This window comes from Tympanuchus pallidicinctus, unplaced genomic scaffold (assembly GCF_026119805.1).
Source record: "Tympanuchus pallidicinctus isolate F22 unplaced genomic scaffold, pur_lepc_1.0 scaffold17, whole genome shotgun sequence".
Taxonomy (NCBI): Eukaryota; Metazoa; Chordata; class Aves; order Galliformes; family Phasianidae; genus Tympanuchus; species Tympanuchus pallidicinctus.
The window spans coordinates 4,814,578-4,828,058 of NW_026294690.1; the positions used below are offsets into that span (position 1 = coordinate 4,814,578).

Sequence of the window (13,481 nt, forward strand, 5' to 3'; positions counted from 1 at the left end):
CATACTTTGTTCTCTAACATAACTCGTTTCTGAAGCTACACGCGAATTGCTGGCAGTAAGCACACGAAGGGTTTTCCACCTGATGTGAATGCAGGCAGTTGTTGACTGCTCAGTGGCTGACTAAGGGGGCGCTGGGGCCGCGCTGCTGTCTTTAGCTCGGGAATGCGAAGGAAAACCAGCTTCCAGGTGCCTGGGCGCTGCCCTGACGGCGAGTGGCAGCCTGTAGCGTAAGGAGGCAGCTAGCAGTGGGAGTGCTGGTGTTTGGAGCTGGTACAGCGGGCTGTGGGTGCTTTTGTGTGGGCGCTCCCGTTTGAAGTTGTGGGTCGTGTTGGGTGAACGGAGGCGTCCTCAATCCGTGGCAAATGGCGCGGAGCCTTGGGCGCGGCGGCCTGCGCGGCCCGCTTCTCTTCTCCGGGCCGCGCATGCGCAGTTAAGCGGTGCGGCGCTGACGGAGCGGGCCGCCGAGCGGGGTGCGCACGCGCACGAGAGCGAGGCGCCGAGCAGAGGACTTTGCCGCCGTGCAACGCGCTGAGGCGAAGTTCCGCTTCCGGGGTTACGGTGCGGCGCTTCCGGGTCCCGCCTGAGGGGTTGGCGAGAGATCGGCTGCAGCCATGGTGAGTGCGGGGCCTCGGCGCCGTTGTTGTCCTTTGCGTGGCGCTCGGGGCTGCTCCGGGAGGATGGGAAGTGAGGAGCCGCCAGGCGCCGTCGGAAATAACGCGTTTGTTTTCCATTACAGGCTCGGAACGCGGAGAAAGCCATGTGAGTACGGCTGGAGATGAGGCCGGCAGGCCGTGTGCTCGCTGCTCCGCGGCGGTGTCCTGTCGCTGTGCGCTGTCCGCATCCAGACACCCGCTGCGAGGCACTGCCGCTCCGACAGCGTTTGTCAGCGCCTTGCTGCGCGTGTCGCGCGGTTTGACGGCGCCGAACCGAACGGTGCGGTACCGCGTGCTGCCAGCAGCTCTGTTCCTTGACGGCTCCATGCTGGAACGCGTGGAACCGGTCAGATGCCGAGTCCGGTTATGCATTTAAAGGAAGGGTGTAAATTGCTCTCGGTTGTTTTGTGCTCGTTCACGTAACGACTGAATACCTTATAAACGAATGTAACTGCGTATTAAAAAGGTGAGGCCTGTGTAATCTGCTCCGGTGTGAGAGACTCAAAGTAGTCATGCCAATAAACTCGGCTACAAACTGCTGCATTCCTCACTGAAGCTTTTCTCGTCTTGATTTTTGTGTTTTGTTTACCCTTGATGCTTATAACTTATTGACACCCTTTGGTATTAAAACTTTAACATGCTGAAATATGCTAAATAGAAAAATCAGTTCATTTCTTGCTAGAGTTTGTGTTTACCAAATAAGTTAACGCCTGAGGTTTTCTAGAGTTGAAACAGTTGCTGCTGAGAAGAGCTAGTAAATGGATGTGTAAGCCTTGCTTTTCTACAAACTGTATTAAGTCCATAACAAAAAGCCACAGCAGAGCTTGCTACTGTTGGAGTTTAGTTGTGTAGAAGTAAATTTTGCTTCCTTTGTTGTTTTTTTTTTATTTTATTTTTAGGACAGCCTTGGCAAGGTTTCGTCAAGCTCAGCTTGAAGAAGGAAAAGTTAAGGTATGATGTGAAACAGTCAAAAAGCCTTATGGCTTTGTTAGCTCTGAGTGTCATGCAAGCTGTGTATGTAACTGTGGGACAGCTTCAGAACATCCATATGCTGGACGAAGGCATCGTATAGGAGTTAGATGTTCGTATATGGGAAGGGTTCAAGTAGAAACTGTGCTTCACTGTGTGACCAGAGAAAAAAAGTTAATAAAATTTTCTTAAACAACCTGGTTTGAAGGTTGTGTATATGTATGTTTGAGAGGTACATTGGCTGGGCTGATAATGGCAGGGAAAGATTGGGCATTGTGTATGTTTATGTAATATTTTAGGAAGAAGAATATCGAGTCGTTTAAAAAGCTGTAGTGGCATTTAGCTGCAGGCCGTGTGCTGGGCAGAAAATGATCTTTTGAGATTTATCTTCTGCAACTGCTTACAGAGGTTGATGTGCATACGCTTATTTTTACTGATTGTAATCATAGGGTTTGCTTGGATATTTTCCCAGAAAAGGTTGAAAAGTCCTTCTGATCTTCCTGTTTGTTGGTATAACAATAATATTGAAACAGGACCTTCAGAATCATTCTGAACTCGAGGCTTGCATATGACCCAACATTGGCATGTTACTAAACCAACACGTGATGTCTGCAGCTGACATAACTGCCTGATGTTTAAGGGTAAACTTGTGGAAGCACTGTAGGGAAAGGGTCAAAATGCTTGCATGCAGCATTCTGCAAATAAGATGAAATATTACCTTGTGCATGCAAGTCAGTGGACTGTGATGATTAGGAAAATCATTATTTTGGGTGAAGAATAGTGGGGAGAAGGTAAAATGAAGTTATGCTGGAGAAAAGTTACAGCATTTAGATTGTAGCAGTTAAGAAAGAAAGGCCTGAAATTAATTACTGCTTGGAAACCAGTGTTTTTTGTTTAGATGGCAGTATGCTAAAAATGATGTGGATTGCAGCTGTCTTAAATGAAGCATTGTTTTTGTAGAATGGTATTGTGGGGTGATACGAAGAAACAGGTGACAAGTTTTGCTTTGAATAACATTAAATTAAGTATATTGTAATGTTCTTGATGGTTTGTTTTGGTAGGTCTGTAAATAGTCATTTTTTCTACTTATAAAAAGTTGGTGGGAGCAGAAGTTACCAGCAGGAGGCTGGTAGCATAGTTTGGGACTAATTGAGAGGTAATGTTTGTATGGAATGCTGTGAGTGTATTGCTAGATTAAAGCTTTGCTGAGTGTGGCTTTTTATCAAACAGGAGCGAAGACCTTTCCTTGCATCAGAGTGTAATGAATTGCCAAAAGCTGAGAAGTGGAGACGGCAGGTAATGAGAAACCATAGTTTTTTTTATTTCTGTAACAGGTTGAACTTCTGTAAGCAGGCTGTCTGAAACTGAAGAGCCAAGTGTTCCAGACTTCTTGAGTATACAGGCAGTTAAATCGCAGAATGTTTTACCCTGGAATATGGTATCATTCACCACGCTTGTCCAGAGCTGATTCAGCCACGTTTTACTACCTAGGACCATATCCAATGCAGTTTTTAATATCTTATGGGATTGGGATTTCACAGCTTGTTCTGGGCCCCTGTGCAAGTGATTGAATACCTTCTTAATGAAGGTTGGATGGACATTCTTACCCACTGGCAAATCCTGTATTGGCTGCTCCTTGTCACCACCTGGGTCTTTCACTTCCTTGGGAGCCCCTTCTGGGAGGATTGGCTCCATAACCCTTTGGTCAGGCTGACCAGCCTGTCAGACAGTCCTTCAGTCCTTTCTGCCCTTCTTTGCCTGGAAAGTCAAAGGTGAAGTTGCTGGAAATATTTATTAGGAATTTGGTTATGACTGCTGCTGTAAAATAGTTCCATGTAGTTTAAGCCTCTGAGGTACTACATTTGTCTGAATAAAATGTTGGTATTTGAAATTGTTAAGCTCAGATCTACTTTCTGGATCAAAACAACTTCTAGAAGGATCTTACCACGTTTTCTAGTTGGTTGGGGGTGGATTTTTTTTTTCCTTTATGGAGAAATTCACTTCTGTGTTCTTGTTTAACTAGATCATTGGGGAAATTTCCAAGAAAGTGGCACAGATTCAAAATGGTAAGTTTTTCTAATAAAATTTTGTTTGAACCTGTAGTCCTACCCTGTTAGAGTAGAAGTAATGGTATTCCATGTGAGCTATGTGCTTAGAGTTGGATTAATTCTGGTGTTCTGGAGCTTCTTGTAAACTGCTTAATTTATTGTCTCTTTTCCCTCTGACAGCTGGATTAGGTGAATTCAGAATTCGGGACCTGAATGATGAAATAAACAAACTTCTGAGGGAAAAGGGGCACTGGGAAGTCCGAATAAGGGAGCTGGGAGGTCCTGATTATGCTGTAAGTGTAGACTGTTTTGTACTGTGTGGTTCTTCCAAGTGACTAACAAAAAATCTTATGTTCAATGTTTATTATTTGTCCAATGTTTACTAGAGAAGAATTTAATTCAGTCCCTAAATATTCTTTCTAGCACGATCTGACATACTTGTTTCCATGATGAGCAAATTTGACTTTGCTTTTGAAACACTACTTTAAGCAGTGTTACCCTTCTGTTAAAAGTTCACAGCAATGTTCTGATTTGACCCAGCAGTAGGCCTTGTTTTTTCTGCTTTATACCTCATTAGTGTGTAGAAAGATTTTAACTTGGGTCACCTCGTTACTGCTAAAAACAAAATAATGAGACTCTCGCTTTCCAGAGCACTGAAGGTGTGTTTATTGTCAGACACACTGGTGCTTATTTGTGGGATAGCAAAATACACTGGGGCAGAGAATAAAAGAGCTTTACAAGGTGAATCAGGTATGGGCCCTTCGTGGTTTGCAGTGTTGTTTTAACTGTGTGATGTCTGCTAAAAGTAGATGGTATATAAAAATGAGCTATGAGGGCGCTGTACTTGTTCTCTATCAGTTCAAACCACCCTACGTCTGTTTTCTCAATCCTATATCTCATTAAGATGCCCAGGAAAAAGCAGGAAATACAAATGGAAGAGGAATAAAACAGATCTACTAATTGTTTATTTTTCAGAGAATCGGACCGAGGATGTTAGATCATGAGGGGAAAGAAGTTCCAGGAAACAGAGGTTACAAATACTTCGGAGCTGCAAAGGATTTACCAGGAGTTAGAGAGCTTTTTGAGAAGGAGCGTAAGTAAATATCGGTTCTTTCTGAGTACGAATCTACGTAGCAGTAGCTGTTGATGACAGTGTCTACTGTAGTACTTAGAAAATGCTTGTAACTGTATCTTGTTAGAAATGAGTGAGAATTGCTTGGCAGGCCTGCTGAATCACATCTTTCTTATTTGCCATCTGAAAAAATAAAATAAAATTATGGGGGGTGTGAAATTTTCTGCAGGAATTTACGACAGTTTTCTAGTTCATTTTGTACGCTAATACTGGTCACTGTGGGGACTTGAGGATAGGGAAGGAAAAAAATAATAATGGAAAGAAGACAGGGTTGCCAGAGACTGGAAAGTATGTGATAAGAAGTATCCATCTTTGTTCAGACAGGTTTTTTTGCAGGATGGAATAAAATACCAGTGCTTCTGATACTGTCACTAGTTCAAGTGATCCACTGGTTGTTGGCTTAATGAGGTGGCTGTAATGGCTGTAGGGTTGGTAAGATCCAGAAATGTATTGCAAACTATCAAGACTGACTTATTAGAAGGATGGTCATGTTCTTCCAGCCCTCCCACCACCCCGGAAAACTCGAGCAGAACTGATGAAGTCCATTGATGCAGAATACTATGGCTACAGGGATGAAGATGATGGTATCCTAGAGCCCCTGGAACAAGAACATGAGAAGAAAGGTGTGTGAGATTCAAAATCCAACATGAATAGTCGTTGAGTTTTACTTGAAATAAGATGTGTAGACACTCAAGTATCCTTGCACCTCTAGTGTAGGCAGAAGTCACTCTTACCTCTTCTTGAAGTGACAGCGTTGTTTACTTGTCCTGTATGTTACTTCATGGTGACATTCTCTAGTAGTTCTGATTGTGGATCTAGCACCCTCTTTCCTGGGGAAACCTAATTCCAAACAGAGGTGCACAGTTCTGAGACAGTTAACTTTTTTTCCTATCTTGTTAAATAACAAGATTTGACATTTCATGTCCCATGCTATCAGTCCCAACCAAATACATCTGATTGAGATGTACATTTTTTTTCCTACTGACTGTAGTGTTTTGTAACTAAGCAGTGGTCTTGTTAAGTAACTTCTTTGATCCTTCTGCCTCCTCCAGTTCTCCCACTTGCAGCTGGCACAGTGATTCCAATCTTAGCAATACTCTGCTTTGCCCAAATCCAGCACATCTGTTAGTATCCATAAGTAATAGAGGGTGGGCTTCTCACCAGAAGAGGGAAATTTTTGCAGGTATAAAAGGAGTCGAATACAGCAGAAATAAGCTTTGGACTACCAGAAATACTTGCAGGCAATACTGGACCAGATAAACCTGATTTTAACCCAGCATATCAGTTCCCATGAAAAGCAATGAAGGAATTGGGCCTTAAATTTGCAGGAGATTTCTTGTATACATTTTAATCCTGTTCAGGTTTGGCTGATTTGGCTTTGGGGAAATAAGTAGGTATGAAAGTAAACACTGGACTGGATACCCAGGGGAGATGGGGGACTGTATGCAGTAGTATTTGAGTTCATTCTTAGCCTCCTGTTGTGGCTAATGCTATTCTTAAACCAGAGTTGGTTTTTTTTATGTAATTGCTGATAGAATCTTTTTTATATAATTGCTGATAGAGTTTGGTTCATTGATTTTCTTATTTTTGTTTCTTTTCCTCTTGTGGAATCTGTATATAGTTATTTCTCAAAGATGTAATGGCTGCTAGGAGCTTATTAGGTAAGTGGTTTTTTGAAAACCAGAAGCAGCTGCCTTTGCTTTAGATCTGCAGCTAAGATAGCTAATGCTCTCTTGATTTTCTGCTAAAAGGAGAGAAAAGATTTCTTCTCCAGGCTGCTAAAATTTTTTTAACACCTCCTCCCTCGTTTCCCTGTGCAGGCTTAAGAGGTTATTCTTATGTACACATTCTTTTCTCTGTACCAAAACAGTTTCATATATTTTGATCATCTTTGTTCAATGACGTTTAGTCAGGTTTTGACTGATGCTGAGTGTTACGTTTTGTGTGATTCAAAGTCTTTTTGAACATTAAATCAGACCAAGAAGGAAAGTTGGGGAATTCTGAAGTTCAGATTTCTTTTCTCCCTGTGGGTGATTGTGTTTGGCTGTCTGATCTCATCTGTCACGAAGATATCAGTGACTGTTGCATAAGGCATTTCTGGGCCTTTCATCTTTATATCTGTTAGTGGGTTTTTAATTATTGTTTTTTAACAATTCATTATTTAAGCTAAATCTCTGCCTTTTCATGCTTACGCGTGTAAAAGATTAGATTGCAGGAGACATCTATGAAGTTGAGAGTTTACCTCCCTGTCTTGTGAAAATTGCCTGTACAGTGTTTTACATTTCAGCTGGTTACTTACCTGTATTGTGTTCTTCCTCCTTTAGCTGTTAGGCTTTCTTAAAGTCCTCTGGAAACCCTGAAATCTAGATGGCCTATGTTATTTCTTCACAGAGTTGTCAGCTCTTGGAATTTCAACATGCTTGTGGTGTTTTCTTTTTCCTTTGAAACACAAACTTACTCAATAGATGACATTTATTCATATGCCTGCCAACATACTGTCCAGCTTTGTTCTACTGACTTGCCCAGTAAAGACAGGATTAGGAGTTGAGTTTTTGGAACCCTCTTTAAAATCTGGCTCTGTTTGCCATCTTCTGGTGTTTGTGTGGCTTTAAGGAAGACAGTGCAGCTCTATGAAGAGCTTAGCTGTTGTGTAAATAGTTCTTCTAGTGACTTCTAGTTCTTCTGGTGAACGGTCAGCCATCCTGGCAATTTGTTACTACTTCCTTCCTGTTTGTTTTATAATGCCTTCTACTGAAGCTTACAGCATTTTTGTTATGAAAACCACACAGAACACAGTGATGTGATTTAGATTCTGCTTTCTTAGGGAGAGCATTTTAATGTTAACTCTTGGTGCCAAGGAGCTTGACTGCTGACTTCTGTAGCTATAGGCATTTCTGCTGCCTACTTGCATGAATCTTGCACCTCCCTAGGATTCTAAAGCACTGATGTGACCAATGTTACATGTGACCAATGAAGTTTTTTGTAAAAACTTGTATTATTAAAACTTGCATGAGTTTTTTTCCATAGTGAAGATAGAGCCACCTAACAGATCCTAGCTAGGAATGGGTTAGAATTTGGATCGTGCTACAAAATGACAGAAGTGCATTATGAGATGAGAAGAAAGTGAATTATGTGGGTGATGACTTGTGATCATATTTAATTGACTACACTGTAACCAGTATTCCTGTAGCCACTGACGTTTACAGAACAGAGTCGCTTCGCATGCCTGCGTGACCCTGTGCTGTTCAGAAGGTCAGTTGTTTCTCCGTGACACTTGGACTCTAACATATCTCCAAATGAACACTGTTACAGCATAATAATTCTTTACATTTTGCTTAGACAGCTCTAACAAGGTTTACAGTAAAGGTGTGTTACTGATGCTGAGGATTTAACTGAGAAGTTTAAGTGTTGAAAAAGCTTTAGAAATAGGAGACAAGTCAAAGGAGCTCTAGCTGCAGTTGTTGGAGGGTTGGAGGGCTGCTGCGCTGCTGTGGAGAAAACTGAGGTTAAAGCTGGAGCATACTGCTTTAAGTTACTCTCAAATACACTTCATACACATTTTCCTTTGCTAAACAGTTATAGCAGAAGCAGTGGAAAAATGGAAGATGGAGAGAGAGGCAAGACTTGCGAGAGGTGATGAGGAGGAGGAGGAGGATGAGGAGGAAGCAAATATCTACGCTGTCGATGATGAGGTATGTGATGGCTAAGGGGATGTTACTTTTTTCTGTCTTCTGTGCTGCCTCCTTCAAAGAAGAGTTATTTCACTGAAAACCTTTCTGCTGTGCTGAATTCTGCCTAACTTCCTGTTCAGTTGTCCTGTTTAGTAATAGATGAGTATGTTTGGTTTAAGTTTAGAGAGTGATGAACGCTGGTGGCTAAGAAAGGTGTTTTGCTAGAATGAAAAATAGCAAACAGCTTAGACCTTGTTATGACTACCTGTCATTGCCTGGACTGCTGGTATTTGTAACATTAACAGTGCAGTGTTGAGTCATGCTTCTAAGTACGATCTGTACAGGGTTTTTTCATACTTGAATTCTGATACAAGGTTTTGCTGATGGTGCAGTCATTGCTGTGACATGGTTTTGGTTCTTTATTTCCCCTGCACCCAAAGGTAGTAAAAAGCATTCCTAATGCTCTCTGAGTTTTGTGAAAGGGATATGGAGCCAGTTCCTACCTAAGTGGGTTTGTCTCTAGAATAACAAAGGTAGCCCGTAAGTTAAACCTGGTCATTCCTTCAGTGTCTTGTGTTGTTTGTATTGTCTCATAGTTCATAAGCCCAGCTCTCAGGTGTAAGAATGAAACAGTGCAGTTACACAGAAATGGAAAATGGTATGTTATTTTTGAGACATGGACTTTCTTCTTGATAGCTTAGCTCTTCTTTTGTTTATAGATGTGCTGTGGCAGCCAGAGACATGTGGAAAAGGGGGGGATGGTGGCTTTATGTTTGTGTTACTTCCACAGAAGAGAAAAAACTGTATGAGGAACAAAAGCAGCAGTCCTGAAAACGTAAAACAGCATGAGATCCGAATGTGATGCTTGATATGTTCTGTGGTTGTTTGGTCCTATACACCTCCATCCTGCATTTGTGTATCCACATCCATTTTCTGCCTGGCTCCTTCTTGCAGAACTGTTTGACTTCTTCAGAAAGCAAACTTGATGTGGCTTCTTTTTTATTTATTTTTTATTTTTTTTTTCAGTCTGATGAGGAAGGTGGCAAAGAAAAAGAAGGTGAAGAAGGCCAACAGAAATTTATTGCACATGTTCCAGTGCCGTCTCAACAGGAGGTAAGACATTAGAAAACTGAACTGCAGGGATATGCTCCTGTAATTTTATTCTGTATCTGTTTAGTGCTCTTGCAAATGCTATGAAATTGACCAGAAATAAGGTACCACTACTATATCCATCTTCATCAGAGAGTTGCCAGAAGTGTCATAAGTGTTGCGTAACACTACAACACATTCACACTTATCATAGAATCACAAAATTCTGGGAGAACTAGACCTGGATGTAGTACTCCAGGTCGGGTCTCATAAGAACAGCACAGAGGGGGAGAATAACTTCCCTTCTAACCACATTTCTTTTAATGCAACCCAGGATATGACTGGTTTTCTGGGCTGCAAGAATATGTTGCCAGCTGCCGTTCAGTTTTCTGTCCACCAGTACTTAATGTCCTTTTCCACAGGACTGCTCTCGCTCCCTTCGTTGTCCAGCTTGCGCCATGCAGCCAGTGTTTGTGTTGGAGATTGCCCTAACCCATGTGCAGGACCTTGCATTCAGCCTTATGAATTTCACAAGGTTTGCACAGGCCTACCTCTCAATGCTGTCAGACCTGGATGGCATCTCATCCGGCACCACTCCACTTGGTGTTGATAGCAAACTTGCTGAGGTGCACTCAGTCATGGTTGCTTATGATCAGTTATTTATCAGTTATGATCAGGATAACCCTGGTTTCCCACTAAATCTTTACCGTGCTTTTCTGCTACTGGTCTAACAGTTTTTTTCAATTTAGCAATTAGTTCTAAATTGCAGTTTGCTCTCACTTACCAAAAATGATTTGGGTGGATTGACTTTGAGTGACAGTTATGGACTGAAATAACTCTAGGATATATATTGCATTAACCATGACAGGTAGCTTGATATGTAACACAGTCAGGAACATTCTGGAGTTAGAAATGTGTTGGTAGGTATGCCTTGATGTCACTCAGATGGCTTGTGGTGTTTTACCACCTACTGTCATCTTGTTAGATCACAATGCTGTATTCTGCTGTGAAGTCATGATTCTGTACCTTCAGCAAAATATTTTTAATGAGTTGTCAAAACTGTGAAGAGAGAAACGCTGATTGAAAACATTGCTTTCTGACTGATGGTCTTCTCTAAATGAAGAGAGCGTAACAGACTGAAGACTGGTTTTGACTTAACCATTGATTGACATAGCAGTCTCCCTAGTTAGGCAGTAGTTAATTCAGTCTTTTTTTGAAGTGTCAAATCATTCCATGCCTTACGCCTGTGGGATTTTGCATTCTGGATTCTGAAGTACAATTGCAGCTAACTTCCTCATAGAAAAGGGGAGGGGCAGAGATTTGAAATAAAGACATCCATTGTGTTGCTTGTTTTGACTGCCATGAACATTTGAATATTAAAAGATGAAATTGTTGATTCATCTCTGTTCCACTAATTTATAGTAGCACAGGCCTCTGTCACTGCTTCTTTTGCATTTCTCTCTTAATAGCTGGGCATTCTTGGTTTCAGCATCTGAGTTAAGCTGAATGTTTTCATGTTTTTATATTTGCAGATTGAGGAAGCTCTTGTACGGAGAAAGAAGATGGAGCTTCTTCAGAAGTATGCTAGTGAAACTCTGATGGCACAGAGCGAAGAAGCAAAAAGACTTCTAGGATTGTAACATTGCACGAGTATGTCCTGTAGTTCTATAATCTGTCCTAAAGCAACAGTTTCTTTCTATTCCAGCAGCAACAAGTTTAAGCTCTGAAAGTCCTGTGAATAGAAGGAGTAAGCTGTGATTAAGTTAGTGTTTTCTACAAAAGGGAAAACACCCTTTTTGTTTTATCTGCTAGGATGGCTTGACTTTGGTGCTGAGAAAGATCAAGCCTAGTTTAACTTGATCTCTGCATCTTCAGTAAACAGTCTTCAGTCCTTTCACTTTGTGTGTCTATGCAGTGGTGCCTCTTACAGGTAGAGCAGCAAGCCGAGTCACTTACAAGCAGTGAGAGAAATCTGACTGATGGTTCTGCCATTCTGTATCCTGACAGAAAGTGCACACGTTTTTCTCGTGTTGAATTTAGCTGACCTGAGTCCAGAAGTAACTTCCTCTTTGATGCCTGGTTAGTTTACCAGAATAGCCTAGGACCTGTTTCAGAATGACTCGATGGGCAGATCTTATGATTGGCTTTGAAGGTGATTTGCTTCTTTATGTAAACATGTCTAAATTTGTTGCCATTTTTATGGTTTATAGCCATGTTTGTGTGAATTGCCTGAGTGCTGGATATTTCAGCAGCCATTGTAAATACTTGCATCTTTACAATACCTTGTTCAAATATTTTTAGTAAAATTTTTGTACAGACTGATGTCTTGTTTCATTCTGGCTTAAGGATCATTTTCTCCTTAATCACCATGAAAGAATGGGATCATGAAGTCAGACATGCAGTGATTTGCAGTCGTGCGCCCCTGCTGCTCACAGCCTATGTGTAGTGGTAAGAGACAGCACAGTAGAGGACCTGCTTAGGGTCTTACAGTGACCCACGGTGTTGTATGGGTCTGAATGAGGGGAACTTCAAACTGTACAGCCAAGGAGCAGAAGTGCTATCTATGGAATGTAGTGTTTAACAGCTAACCGTGCCAGGGAGCTACAGAGTTACTAATTGCTTTTAATTTTGATTTCTGTTTTATTTCTATTTCTAATTTAGCTCTGTTGTTACAAAGCAGCAAGCTAGTAAGTTTCTGACTGATTTGGTGTGCTTTGAGTTGCACTGTGCATCTTTCTGACGCTGTTCTTTGGTTTTTGCTGCCCCTTGAGTAACGGTTTCTGGTCTCGTTTTTATAAAGTTAGTGCACTTCATCTGCAGGCTGTTTGTACTGCTGTGGAAGACAACATTTTTTCCCAGAGTTTCTTCCCTGAAATGTCTGGCCACCAAAGATGAAACAACAGGCTCCTCCTATGTTGGCTCAGGCCCATGGACTGGCAGTACTGGATCACAGCAGTGTACTTCACCTATGGGATTGTTCAGTGTGTGCAAGCTGCCCAGCACTAAGCCACTGAGTTCCTGGAGCTTACTACGGCAGGCAGCCTGTTAAGTCCTTGCCATTGGTCAGCCCTACCTGCTGTAGGGAACCTGCTTTGGCAGGGGGGTTGGACTCGATGATCTCTGGAGGTCCCTTCCAACCCCTACAATTCTGTGATTCTCTGAAATATAAAATAAAAAGCAAACTGGAACTGCCTAATGGGCTTGCCAAAAGGGCAGTTAAAGCTCGCTTGTAAACAGCCCCTTTGCAACCATGCTTCTAGTAGGCTGTATTTTTTTGTTGTTCAGTACAATGACTTTTTCTTCTGGTGGAATAGTTGTAAGAAAAATGCAAAACTTGTTATGCTCTGCAGATAACCAAGCTAGACTTAGCGGGGAATAAACCCACTAGATCTTATGGCCTGCTGTGGTTTGGGAGTTTATGCACACCTGTGGTTGATTCTTCTGTCACCATAAGCATGAAAGAAAAAGGACAGACAGAGATTTGGGGCAAAGTAATGAGAAGTGGCATAAAAATGAATATTCAGGAAGAATGAGGAAAAGTTTAAAACAAGATAGTAATTGTATTCATGTTCGAAAGAGTAGCTGACAGCTCTGAGCAAGACCAATGTAATGAGACAGAAGTTGTTGAAGCAAATGCTTATTTCCAGTGACCAACACAGAAATGGAATATATATATAAAAACGCAGTGTGGAGCTGTGCAGTGCAAGCTGCCAAACACTGCAGCACTGCATGAGGAATGTTCTTCAGCATATCTGAGCCAACAAATTGTGCCGTAGTCATTTCTCAGCAGTGACCTCTAGCAATACCTGCATAGTGCTGGCTTTGCAGGCTGTTAGGCTGCTGGCAAGTTGCTGTAGCCGTGAACCTGAACTAGCAGTTTGGCTTGGCAAACAGAATGGTGCACAGGCTCTGTGCTAAT

The 13,481-nt window shown here is 41.9% G+C and overlaps 1 protein-coding gene across 2 annotated transcripts; it reads left to right on the top strand.

Moving 5' to 3' along the window:
* The first annotated feature begins 509 nt into the window (after positions 1-509).
* ISY1 (ISY1 splicing factor homolog) lies at positions 510-11,881 on the top strand. Of its 2 annotated transcripts, XM_052678493.1 has the most exons (12): positions 510-614; positions 737-759; positions 1,553-1,604; positions 2,853-2,918; positions 3,646-3,688; positions 3,851-3,963; positions 4,646-4,763; positions 5,303-5,425; positions 8,379-8,494; positions 9,500-9,586; positions 11,095-11,212; positions 11,603-11,881. In XM_052678493.1, exons 1-11 carry the CDS (start codon positions 612-614, stop codon positions 11,200-11,202), a joined length of 852 nt encoding a protein of 283 aa, XP_052534453.1. In that variant the 5' UTR covers positions 510-611; the 3' UTR covers positions 11,203-11,212; positions 11,603-11,881. The 2 variants fall into 2 exon arrangements, with proteins under 2 accessions (XP_052534453.1, XP_052534452.1); XM_052678492.1 differs by having other exon boundaries at positions 11,095-11,881.
* The last annotated feature ends 1,600 nt before the right edge of the window (positions 11,882-13,481 follow it).